The 11,911-nt window shown below is 39.2% G+C and overlaps 1 protein-coding gene across 1 annotated transcript in view; it reads right to left on the bottom strand.

The window, feature by feature from the left end:
• Stim2 (stromal interaction molecule 2) overlaps window positions 1-11,905 on the bottom strand; it is a 120,136-nt gene extending 108,231 nt beyond the window's left edge. The window contains exon 1 of the mRNA XM_005359237.2: window positions 11,532-11,905. Coding sequence (XP_005359294.1) covers window positions 11,532-11,880 — 349 coding nt within the window. The 5' untranslated portion in view covers window positions 11,881-11,905. The remainder of the gene's footprint in view (window positions 1-11,531) is intronic.
• Between the last annotated feature and the right edge of the window lie 6 nt (window positions 11,906-11,911).

Raw genomic sequence — 11,911 nt, 5'->3', positions numbered from 1 at the left:
ACACACACACACACACACACACACACACACACACACACACTAAAATATTTAAAAAGCCAATTGAAATATTCTACTAAAAACATGACTTTCTGGCTAGTGAGATACCAGCAGGTAAAGGTTCTTGCTGCCAAGCCTGACAATTTCAATTCAATCCCTGCAATGGGGAGGAGGGAGGGAGGTTTGGAGAATAGAGAGAAGGAAATAGAGGGAAAATGTCATTTTTTAATATGAATTTCTTAAAAGCTTCCCCCATTAACCCACTCACCTAAATTAAGAGGTGTCCCCACACCATCTCATCCACATTATTTTCTATTTTATGTATTCTCTTTTGTTCCTTAATAGGCACATCTCATAATTTTAAAATATTTTCCCAACTTAAATATTACTATAAGCTCTATGAGAACAAGAGCCTTATAATCTTACTCATCAATGTTCTCAAACACTTCTCATAAGCCTATATAATACACTTGACAGCCAAGTATTCATTAATTTCATATTTCAAATTACTCTAAGTACATGCTTAGCACGGAAAGACCCTTGAGACCAATCTCCTACTCCAAAAATACATTTTTAAATCACTCCCTGAGGTTATTAGTAAATACATATAAAATAAACATATTTTAAGAGTGTAAAAAAAATTGCCTGAAGAGGCACTGCCAGTTGTTAAGTAAATGTGTGTTCTAGTTTAATCTTTCATATTTGTTAGATTTTCTGTAATAAACTTTTAGGTTCAGAAATTGAGTTTTTTATTGCTGACATTTCAACTATAAAATACTGTAAAGTCTTTGGTTAGCTAGAACAACAAAGGTAAACTGGGGATGTTGCTCAGTGATAGAGAGCTTTGCCTATATGGGAAGGCCCTCAGCACCACAAACTTTAAAATAAAATACATACACAATAACTTAGCTAAAGAGTCATTAACTTCTTTATAAACTATTGTAGTACTGACTTCACTGCCTATAATAGTGTCATTTTTCTACTACCTTGTAACCTATTCTTTGAGAATTTCATACATTTATACAATGCATTATGATCATTTCCATCAACTTCCCCCAGACTTTGCCCAAAAAGTCTTCCTCCCAACTTCATGCTTCTTCGTTATAATGTTTTTAATAACCCACAGCATTCAATTTGTGATACCCACATTCTCATGGGGTATCCACTGATGTGGGGGGCATACTATAGTCGCCCCAATGAAAATTGGCTGTTCTTCCCATCCACCATCTGCCAATAACTCTTCAGCTAGGGTGGGCTTCATGAACCCCTCCCTGATCCATGCTGTTAATTCTGAATGGCTTCATCTTGTACAGACTCTGCCTATAATCATGGCAAGAGTCAATTTCAGATCACTAATGATCTGATTATTTAGATCACAGAAGTGTCATAAATGATACTGTCATTTATTCTGTGTGTGTGCTTATGCATGTATGCAAACACACATGTATGCATGCACACAGGTCAGAAGTTAGTCTTGGTTATTGTACCATAGGCTCCATCTACCTACTTTTTTTGAGATAGTATCTGTCTCTGAACTAGTGCTTACTGAGTAGCTTAGGCTGGTAGGCCAGCTAACCCCAGGGATCCTCAAAAGTCTCTACCTCCTAGTGGTGGAATAACAAGTACATGCCACCAAAACCAGCGATTTTACACCAGTTCTAGTGATGGAACACTCAGGGACAAATGCTTAAAGCAGCTTCCTTATAGACTGAGCTATTATCCCAGCCTCATGTTTGTTTATTTTTAATGCCACAAGAAGGGCTGGGAATGCAGTTCTGTAGTAGCATGCAAGACTATATGTCCAATTCCCAGGACTGCACAGATGAATACATAAAGAAACACAGAAGTACCTTACTAATGCTCAGCAAGCCTCAGCACATTTCTACGACTATCCCTCATAGTATCTATGGACGAAGGTGGAAACAGCTTTAGCAATAACTGGGCACTTACACTGGCCAGGCTCTACGTTAAGCAGACATTAACTCATTTGTTCTTTAAACACTATTCTAAAGATATAGAAATTTAAAACCTAACACATTAAGTCACCCATCTATAATCATAAACCATTATCAGACTGGGATTCAAACTAATAAAACCTGCTACAGTCTACAGGCTGTAGTCTTAATCAAATCACATTATACAAAAGAACAAACTTTTACCCCAAATAAAAACTGTATGAATCTTAAAACCGCATTCCATCACATGAAGAATATTTACAAAAAGACAGAGCACAAACACCAACTCCCACTTACTGGGGATGTTGACTTTTTACAGAACACTGCAGGTATATTACTGGGCTCCAGACTGTATATTACATGGAAATGATCTTTAAAACTTGAGGATACTTCACAGCAAATTCTGATTAGTAACAAAGAAAATGAAGATGTAATTCAAAGGCCAATGGATAATAAAGACGTAGTTTCACACCACCCAGATATCTAATTGTGTTGTTTCTCAGCTTGATTCAACTTCAATTATACTCTCTACTTTAATCTAAAGATTCTTGGCACTGGAAGATATTTTAATTATTTATTTGTATTTTATGTGCATTGGTGTTTTGCTTGCATGTGTATCTGTGTGATGGTGTCAGAAGCCCTGGAACTGGAGTTACACACAGTTGTGAGCTGCCATGTGGTGCTGGGAATTGAACCCTGGTCCTCTGGAAGAGCAGCAGTGCTCCTAACCACTCTCCAGTCCAATAATTTATTTGTTCGTTTGTTTTTTTTTTATGCACATTGGTGTACTGGCATGGGTGTCAGGTCCTCTGGAACTGGAGTTACAGACAGTTGTGAGCTGTCATATGGGTGCTGGGAAATGAACCCAGGTCCTTTGGAAGAGCAGTTAATGCTCTTAACCACTGAGGCATCTCTCCAGCCCCAGCACTGAAAGATTTTAAGGTACAAACTAAATTGCCATTATATGTAACACTGACTATAGGAAATAGTAATAATAACCTCACAAAAAAAAAAAAACTCTAAGGATTAAATGAACTAAGAAATACAAAATTACTACCAAAACTCTGAGTTCCACATGTAAATCTGAATGTTGGTGCACTGTACACAGGCTCGGCACTGACTGACACATCATCCTGGATATCTGCCATTCCCAATCACATCTAGCATTCTCATGTGACAATGTACCCCTTCTCAGCTTCCTATCTCACACTGTGTGTCCTCTCCTATCTGACCAATGCTCTACTCCACTGTGGAAAACAGAACTTCTCCAAAGAACATCGATTTAAGTCATATCCCCATGCCTTTACACACTTATCATCAGCCTTTAAGTGGGTACAGCTCTAGCAGACTTCAGAGCAGGGTACCTTACTGATCTTGAAAGGCCAGATATCTTGCTGAATCTGAAGTTTGTGTTTACTTACATCACATCTTATTCCAAAGGGGAAAGGAGCTGAAGTGTAGCTCCTTGGTAAAAAGCTTACTTAGCATCGGCAAGGTCCTGGCTAGATCCTAGCTTCCAAAACTGGGATGGAGACCACACACAATTTGTCTTTAGTACTGGAAATGCACAACAAAAACAAAAGGCCTTGTACTAAACACATTTTTTATTTTAATGAGGCACACTTGACAACTAAAGTGTATATAGCTATATCAGGTGTACTATTTGATTTGCTAAGGGTATAACTGTGAAACAGTCATCATTATCAATTCATATCTTTACCTTTACTTTTGGTATAAGACTATTTATAATGTACCTCTCTTACGAAATCTAAGGAAACCTGGAAACCTCTATTCTACTACATTTGACATTTTTAGATTACACACAAGAGAGACCATGAGGTATATATTGTTCTGTGTGTTTTATTTACTTCTGTATTTGTTTTATTTAGCAGAATGCTTTCCAGATTCATCTATACTACCACAAATAGCAAGATTTCCCTCTTTTAACGGCTGGATAAAATCTCACTCTGTGTGTGTGTGTGTGTGTGTGTGTGTGTGTGTGTGTGTGTGTCTGTGTGTGTCTGTGTGTGCCTGTGTGTGTCTGTGTGTGTGTATCACACTTTCTTTATCCAGAGTTCCATCAACAAACATTAATATCCCACTATCTGTGGTACATGTATGTCATAATATTTTCTTATCTATTCTTCATCAACAGACATTTAAGTTGTTTCCACATCTTGGCTATTCTGAAAAAGAACATGAAAGTACAGATAACTCTAGTGTATTTCTAGTAAACACAGCAATGCAAATAGATAAGCTACAAAAATTAATGCTTTCTTACACTGTGCAAATGCATTCCGAGGCAAGTTTCATGTTTACTGTTCTTCCAATAATTTTTAAAGGCAAACTGTAGCATCTTTATAACCCAAGTTCCTCAAATCATGGCTACCACACAACAGTAGTTAACTAATGTGTAAAATTGTATGCAAATACACATACCCACTAAAAACTGGCTTTTTCCTTTAATCTCCCTCAGTACTTCCTCAGACCCATTCTCACAACCATAAGGCCTGACTGCACATCAAACAGCAAACTCACAAATGAAAATTCCAAAAATATGAGGCACCTATCACTGATATTTTTGAAACACAAAAATATTTTACTTAGTAACAAGAAGAAAGTAACAAAGATTAGCACGATGAATGCATGTGATAAAGCAGAAGAGTTCAAAGGTGACCAGAACGAGGAGACAGAGAAACTTACACTCATCTTTAATGGAGAAGTCAGGCATTGGTGGAAAACAAGAACAAAGAAGGCAGATCAAGATCATCTAGGACTCAGCAGATGTTTTTAAAAGGAAAGAGAAACAGGAGAGGGAAGAAAACACAGATCTGTAAAATGTACAGTGTTGAACAGTAGATGATAACTTCAAAGGAGGGGTGGACATGATCACACTCTGTAAAACCAGCACTGGGAAGGTGGAAGCATCTGGAGTTTAAGACTAGCCCAAAGGAAATGAAGAGAGACTAGATTAAGCTACATTAAAAGGCCCTGTCCAATAAGAAAGTACAGAAATTCGGAGCATTGAAAATCTGTTTTCACTTTTTGAGAAACACTTGACAAAAACAAATCACTGTCATTACTCCAAGGATTTTTTTAACAAGATTGTTTAATACTCAGAAATCACATAAATAAGATTCACTGCCAGTATTTTTAAAATTTAAAAACCCAGCACTTAATTCAGTAAGAGTTTTTGAAGTGTTTCATTTACATAATGGCAAGTTCAAGAAGATCAGAGAGAGACAGAGAAAGTGAAAATAACTGGAGGCACAAAGTTGCAGAGGCCAAGATCTGCAGCACACATAAACATCAACTCAGAGCAAGCACTCAGAGCAGGCCCATCCCAGTAAACTTCTTGTTGGGCTTGGGAGACTCCTGGACCTGTGGGGAAAGCTAGAACGGGGAGAACTGGTTAGCCCTATCTTAAAGAACACTCAATCCTCACTATTGACATCTTGCAACTCCCTTTATCCTTTATCCAAAGTTAGTTCCCTGAAAATTACAAGATTGACAAAGCCTAGCTGAAAGCAAAGCATTCTGGGGATGGTAGCCATGATGGCTATGCAGTAGCACCGCATGAAAAAAGGCCAAAAGTCCAAGCAACCATTGGCCTGGGGTTCCCTATCCCAGTAGAACTTTCCTAGTAATGAAGTTCTCTGAGGAGGAAATGAATGTTCAGCTGGAAGAACACAAGATTGAGAACTGTGATTTAGGAGAGAATCATCCTTAAAATCAGCAACAAAGACTCCAGTCAAGGAAAGTGGTTACTGAAAGTCAGACTAGAAAGTGTCAGGAAAGACTGAGAATTAAAAAGCTTCAGACACTAAGATCAAAATGGAGAAGACAAAAACAACCCACTTAGGTTTGGTGTTACAGATCACCACCTACAAAGCAGGCTTGAACCTCACACAGGAAATTCAACAGTTAACTTTGAAACAAATAATTAGCCAGTACTCAGAAGACTGTTGCTCAGAGACTGGAGAATCTAGATGGCAGAGCCATGCTACTATATGGTACAAGCTCCACCTGGACATAGGCATTCTTTAAAAGAGAATAAAAAGTATACTGAAATATAGAACAAAAGGCTTTATGCAAACATACAAATATATTATCTTTAGCTATCAGTGTTCTTGTTTGTCAGAGTAATCAGCAAGTATACTTATGATTGTTTTGTTAACAACTTTGCGAATCATCACAGAAGCCAAATCATGCATACAAACACCTAATTTAGAAATAAATAGGCATACTTGAAGTGAAAAAGACACCACGTTTCTTCTGGGACTTTTCAAAGATTAGTACTAATTTAAGTCATTCTAGAAACTCTGAGATTAAAAGGTAAGAAACAGCCAGGCTCCTGTCTAACACAAGAATTAAAACTTTCTAAAGCTCCTTGCAAGTGTTGTCAGAGCCACTATGTAACTGAAGCCCTCAAGTCCTCTCCCCCTGCACTGCCTCCTGACTACCTTCTTACCTTCGTCTGCCCACTTCCACCCACCACAACTCACTTTCTCAAACACAAGCCATTCTCATGCTCAAATACCACAGCTCCTCTCCCTCTTGATGACAGGCTAAAAGACTTGGAACTCTAAAGAGTTTATGAACTGAACTCCTGGACTATTCAAAATGTCTTCTGATTTGTCCTAAAACATTAAAGTAACTTTACATTCTCCAGAGGATGTACACATTTAGTATTTTTAAATGTTTTTAATTGCAAATTTTCATGTCAGTATTCCAAGTTAACTAGCAAAATTAATGTGCCAACACATTTTTCTGATTGCTCCCCATATTCCCTAGTACAAGGCTGAGAAACTCAATTTTAGATATGCAGACATCTCCCTACACACTAAACACACTGTGGAGCACATGATGATCTGGGCCCAGCCTCTTCTCCTTTCCTCTACAAACATTCTAGGCATATCTCTGAGCAGTTAATCCTCCTTATTCTTCCATTTGCCTCCTCTTGGTCTACATGAGGTATACATACCTGGGGCTACCTCAAGTTCTACAGAAGCCTCTCCCTTCCCCAACAGCTTGCACTCCACTATTATGCTAATCAAAGCTGGTCTCACGTTCAGGTCTGTAAGTGTATACTACATATTGGCATAAGGCATCCATTTTCTTGTGTTTTCTATGAAAGCAATACTCAGACAGGTTTGGTCTCAGATCTAAATATACTGATGCATAGGAAGCAGCCAGCACACTAAGGACACCTAGTAAGAGTCTAGTTAATGCACCTGTTACTCCCCAGCCTGGGCTAGCCTGAGTGACCAATGAGCAAACTTAGAGACTGATCTTGTGCATACTCCTTCATATTCCTAGTTTGCTGCCTTTTGCATGATTCAATAATTGTTTGGTTGTTAAAACTTATTTAATTAAAAATAATCTCCTAGTAAGTTCCTAACTTGGTTAAACTCTAATGAATATCAAAAGTAGCATGTTGATGATTTTTAGTTGGTAATTTTAATTAATCAGTCTATACTTTATGTATAAATATGTAACTCCAAGTATAACTCCGAAAGTATTCACATAGTAACAATCAGTACCTCAATATCCAAAATGGTTGATACAGTTACTCATGATTCTGAATTAACTTAAAAACATTAGCATTAACCCCATCCACAAATTAAGTCACCAGCAAATTATCTCTGTTTATCCTTCTTTTTGTATAAAAGAAAGTAAGCTTGGGGGGGAGGAGTTTTTTGTTTTTGTGGTTTTGGTTTTTCAAGACAGGGTTTCTCCATATAGCCCTGGCCTTCCTGGAACTTGCTCTGTAGACCAGGCTGGACTCAACTCAAAGATTCACTTGCCTCTGCCTCCCAAGTGCTAGGATTAAAAGCTTGTGCCACCACCATTTAGCCCAAGTATAAGCTAAATCTTAAACCCTTATTTCCAATTGGTACTTATGAGATCCTCAACAGTGACCAACAGGATTCCTGAGTCTTAAACAAGGAATGGGATGTTTCTAAACAAATTTATAACTAATTTTAAACATGAAGAATAGATGGCACTCAGATAGAAGCAGGTCCTGTGGTTACAATGTAAGCACAGCAATGGTTAAAGATTGGGGGAAAAAGAAACAGCAGGAGGGCATCAAAAGAAAGCTTACAGCAAACACGCTCTGTGTCACAATGTAAACACAAGCACAGGCCAACCTAGTGAAGAGCATGACTCAACGTGGCATACATACAGCACACCCCAGTCAACCAGTCACTCAAATATGGCATTAATAAGGTAGTGGCTACTGGATAAGTCTTCTTAGGAATGCAAGGTGACAATTAAAGACTTGGATTAATATTTTTCCAGTCATAACCTGAAAAATTCCCAGTATATTAGTGAAAGTCCCGCAGCATAGGTGTTTTTAACACTTCTGGATAAAGTGGCCCTTTGAAATGGTTTAATACTTTGAACTAAGAACATTTTAAGGTTTTGTTGAGATTTTAATACATCTAAAAGACATACCTTAAAGTTTTTATTTTATACTGCTAAAAATATGCCAAATCAATGAAGTGATAAAAATCTTTATAGGCCCTAAAGAATGTTACTTTCATTCATTAAAAAATTATAGAGCACTTTAAAGTTAATGTTGGTTGCTTTAAAATTCTGAAACAATTAGCTGTGTGTGTGTGTGTGTGTGTGAAAAACAGTGTTAAATTATTCTACATATTCTCCAAAATTGTGTTTTGTGTACATATACATACATATATATGCAGAGAGACAGAGCTTACTTTTGCCCTTCCAAGAGTTCTCAGAAACCATTATTTCAATTTTGATAAGTTCAACCACTCCCCACTGTTGATGCTGTATGTGTTAAAAAAAGATTTTCAAAAGTACTAATTTATAATATAATTTTTCAGCTTCCAGTCATCAATCTTTAATCTCAATTAGATTTCAATCATTTAAATTACTTTTTAAACTAAATATATATGTGTGTGTGTGTGTGTGTGGTATGTATGTAAACATACAATTTAAAATTTTATGTGATATTATAAATATTGGTTCTACATTATTAAAACATTTCAGACAATGGCTCTGTTTATTGTGATGGTATCACTGCTTATCTCCGCAAGAACACTTTTCTTGCTCCAAACTAAGATCAAGTCAGATTTAAAAAACAATTTAATCTTAATATACACTAACATAAATCCTTGGGAGGTAAGCTTCAATGAAAAGGTATCTTTTAGATTGTATTAATGAGGCAAATTCCTAAGAAGTTCCTAACGGTTAAGTATTAAAAATACTAATCTGGAGAAAACAGAAAGTGGTGTGGCTGTCAATTTACAAAGCTATTAAAAGTACCAACAGTGAAATGACAGATTTAACGGGGCACCATTAAGAAAAGTTCTCTCTCTCACAATTCTTTCAAAACTTTTAAAATTTCAAAATTAAAACAAAATGTATTTATCTTACAACTGATGCTCATGTCTTTATCCATCCATTAACACAGTCTAGAACGTAAACCTTGGGTCTGTCTGTGGTTCCACCTCCTAAAGCATAAAATATCACCATCAATTTATGTTCCAGGCTTAATATAACAAGAAGAGCCATAAAAGAGAACTACACTCAAAACGACGATAAAATGAGAAAGGGCCCTACAGAGTCCATAGAAGTCAAAGCAATTTTCAATATATTCTAATTTTACAAGTGACTTTCAATATGCATTTCCCCAAATGCCAGCTTTACTGACTATATTAACAGAAACTTATTAAAATTACTACGATTCAACTTGGATACGGCACAGTCTTAGAAGCTGAAACTTTAAATGGAAATGTTTAACTTTTTAAAATTAATACTCGAACAAAAGAAAAAAAACTTGAGATCAACAGAAGTAATTCCAAAGTTAACATTATTTCGGTAAACTTAGTTAAAAGCACTACAATACAAATTCATTTTGGGTGATACGTCAGATTTTTCTAAGAATCACCTTGTCTTTTCCACTAGGCATAAAGAAATACAGAAAAATTAAAAAGGTTTCACCTTATTAAAATTCCATCTGCACTTATTTTCTTGATATGGTGGTCTCGATATAACATACTTGCTAAAATAGTCAATAAACATCTAAATTCTAGTTCACTGCCTTTCTGCCAACTACATTCAATAAGGCATTATTCAATCATCTACTAACCAAACATTTCGTAAAAAAAAAAAAAAAAAAAACTACACTCCTATAGTTTAGAAGTCAAAGTGATTCTGTTCCGTTCCCACGGGAGGCAATAAGCTCTCAACCTACAGTCCTACTTAACTAGCTTATCCCTTCTACACTTGCCACATTTCTATTAGAAAATAACGATTTGAACAGGAAACCATCCAATCTGTCCCTCCTCCACGGTATTATGTACCTAGAGATGATTATTCTATAATCGTTTATACAAGGCAAGCAGTGATGGGTTCCCTGTGTCAGCTGAACAGGATCTGCTAAGTTTTTGAGTACCTTAAATAAGCTGATCAGTATGTTCTACACCCTACAACTCCCACACTGCCCGACAACATTTACCAACAACATCCTTCTCTCTACAACAGGAAATAGCCTGTCACAGAACTCAGAGGAAAGCTGCTTCCATCTAAAGACTCCTGAACACTTCCCAGAGCAGCTGTTAGTGACTACCAGGCGCCTCTCGGGCTATCGCTGTAGTTAAATTACTAGTGGGTCATCTTCTTCCTCTTTAACCTTGGTATTCCTCCAGAAAAACCAGAAAATTTACCTTAAAAATAAAGACAGCAGGAAGGAAAATAAGTTACTCTAACCCCACCACTTTGCCCCAGGAAATCATTTCAGGACCTTTACATCATTGCTTAAACCACACCAGATCAGTTATATAAGACAACGAAGGCTTTAAAAGCATACAATTTTCTACTTAACCTTACCAAACACATTGGCGAGTTTTCAGTAAGTGCCAGAACGTTCTGTATTTAAAAGATGCTGGTGCACTCCATCACAACTATGCTGCCCAAATCCACGTCACAAATACCCTGCACTTGGTGAATTTTAGGAGTGTTTCTGGTTACCTGCTGCGCCTTCTGCACCCTTTGTCACCCAGTGATGCTCTCAAACAGCATATATTTTCCATCCCTGACAACGGTCTCGTACCCCACAGAAACACACCAGACTTTGACGTTTCTTCATAACCACTAATGCCACTAGGTGCTGTGGCTCTTAAAGAATCTCCTCAGCAGCTTCCCCTGGGACAGGGCGCTCAGCCGGGCTCACAATCGCTTAGACGCTGCCAGCTGCCTTTGCAAAGGCAGCAGAGGCAGACTCCATACCGCATTGCTGCTGCTGCTGCTGCTACCGCCTACTTTCTCCCGCAGTTTTAGGAAGAGGGGAAATGAGCCCATTCTCCTGCAGACCCCAGTGGCCCCTTCGGCCGCACGAAAGAGAAACCACTGCATTGCTCTGCTGGGAAGCTCCAGAAACCCACTAAAGGGCGGAGAAGCAGCAGTCAAGGCGCCAGTCGGGTGGACTAGGAAGGCGTCCCAAGTGCGACGGTCGGCGCAGAGGCAAAACCGTGGGACGCCCCGCTAGGGGATGGGGGTCCGGCCCGGGGGTCCCGCCAAGCCTGCCCGCCGCCGCGCGGGCCTCACCTGTCAGCAGCGCCTGGCGCTCGCCCGCAGCCGCAGCCGAAGGAGACGCAGCCGCTCCGGCCGACCCCGACGAGCGCCGCCCGCGGAGGTGCCGGGGCACCAGGTCGCATCCGTCCGCCGCGCCGGCCACCAACAGCCCGAAGAGCAGCAGGGAAGCCCAGCGCCGCCGGAGAGGGCAGCCCGAGGCCCGACCCGGTGCCACGGCGGGAGGAGCGCTCCCACGAGCCGCCGGCCACTCGCTCGCCGCCAGCTGCCCCGGGCCCCGCCGCCTCGGAAACGGACTCCCGCCGGGCGCTAGCCTGCTCCCTTCACCGGCAGCCCGCGGAGCTCGGCTCCCCGCCGCGTTCATTGGTTCCGGTTATTCAAAAAAAAAAAAAAAA

Source organism: Microtus ochrogaster, linkage group LG1 (genome assembly GCF_000317375.1).
Source record: "Microtus ochrogaster isolate Prairie Vole_2 linkage group LG1, MicOch1.0, whole genome shotgun sequence".
NCBI classification, from domain to species: domain Eukaryota; kingdom Metazoa; phylum Chordata; class Mammalia; order Rodentia; family Cricetidae; genus Microtus; species Microtus ochrogaster.
Note: the sequence above shows the minus strand (reverse complement) of the source record. Positions and strands in the feature narration are given on the sequence as shown.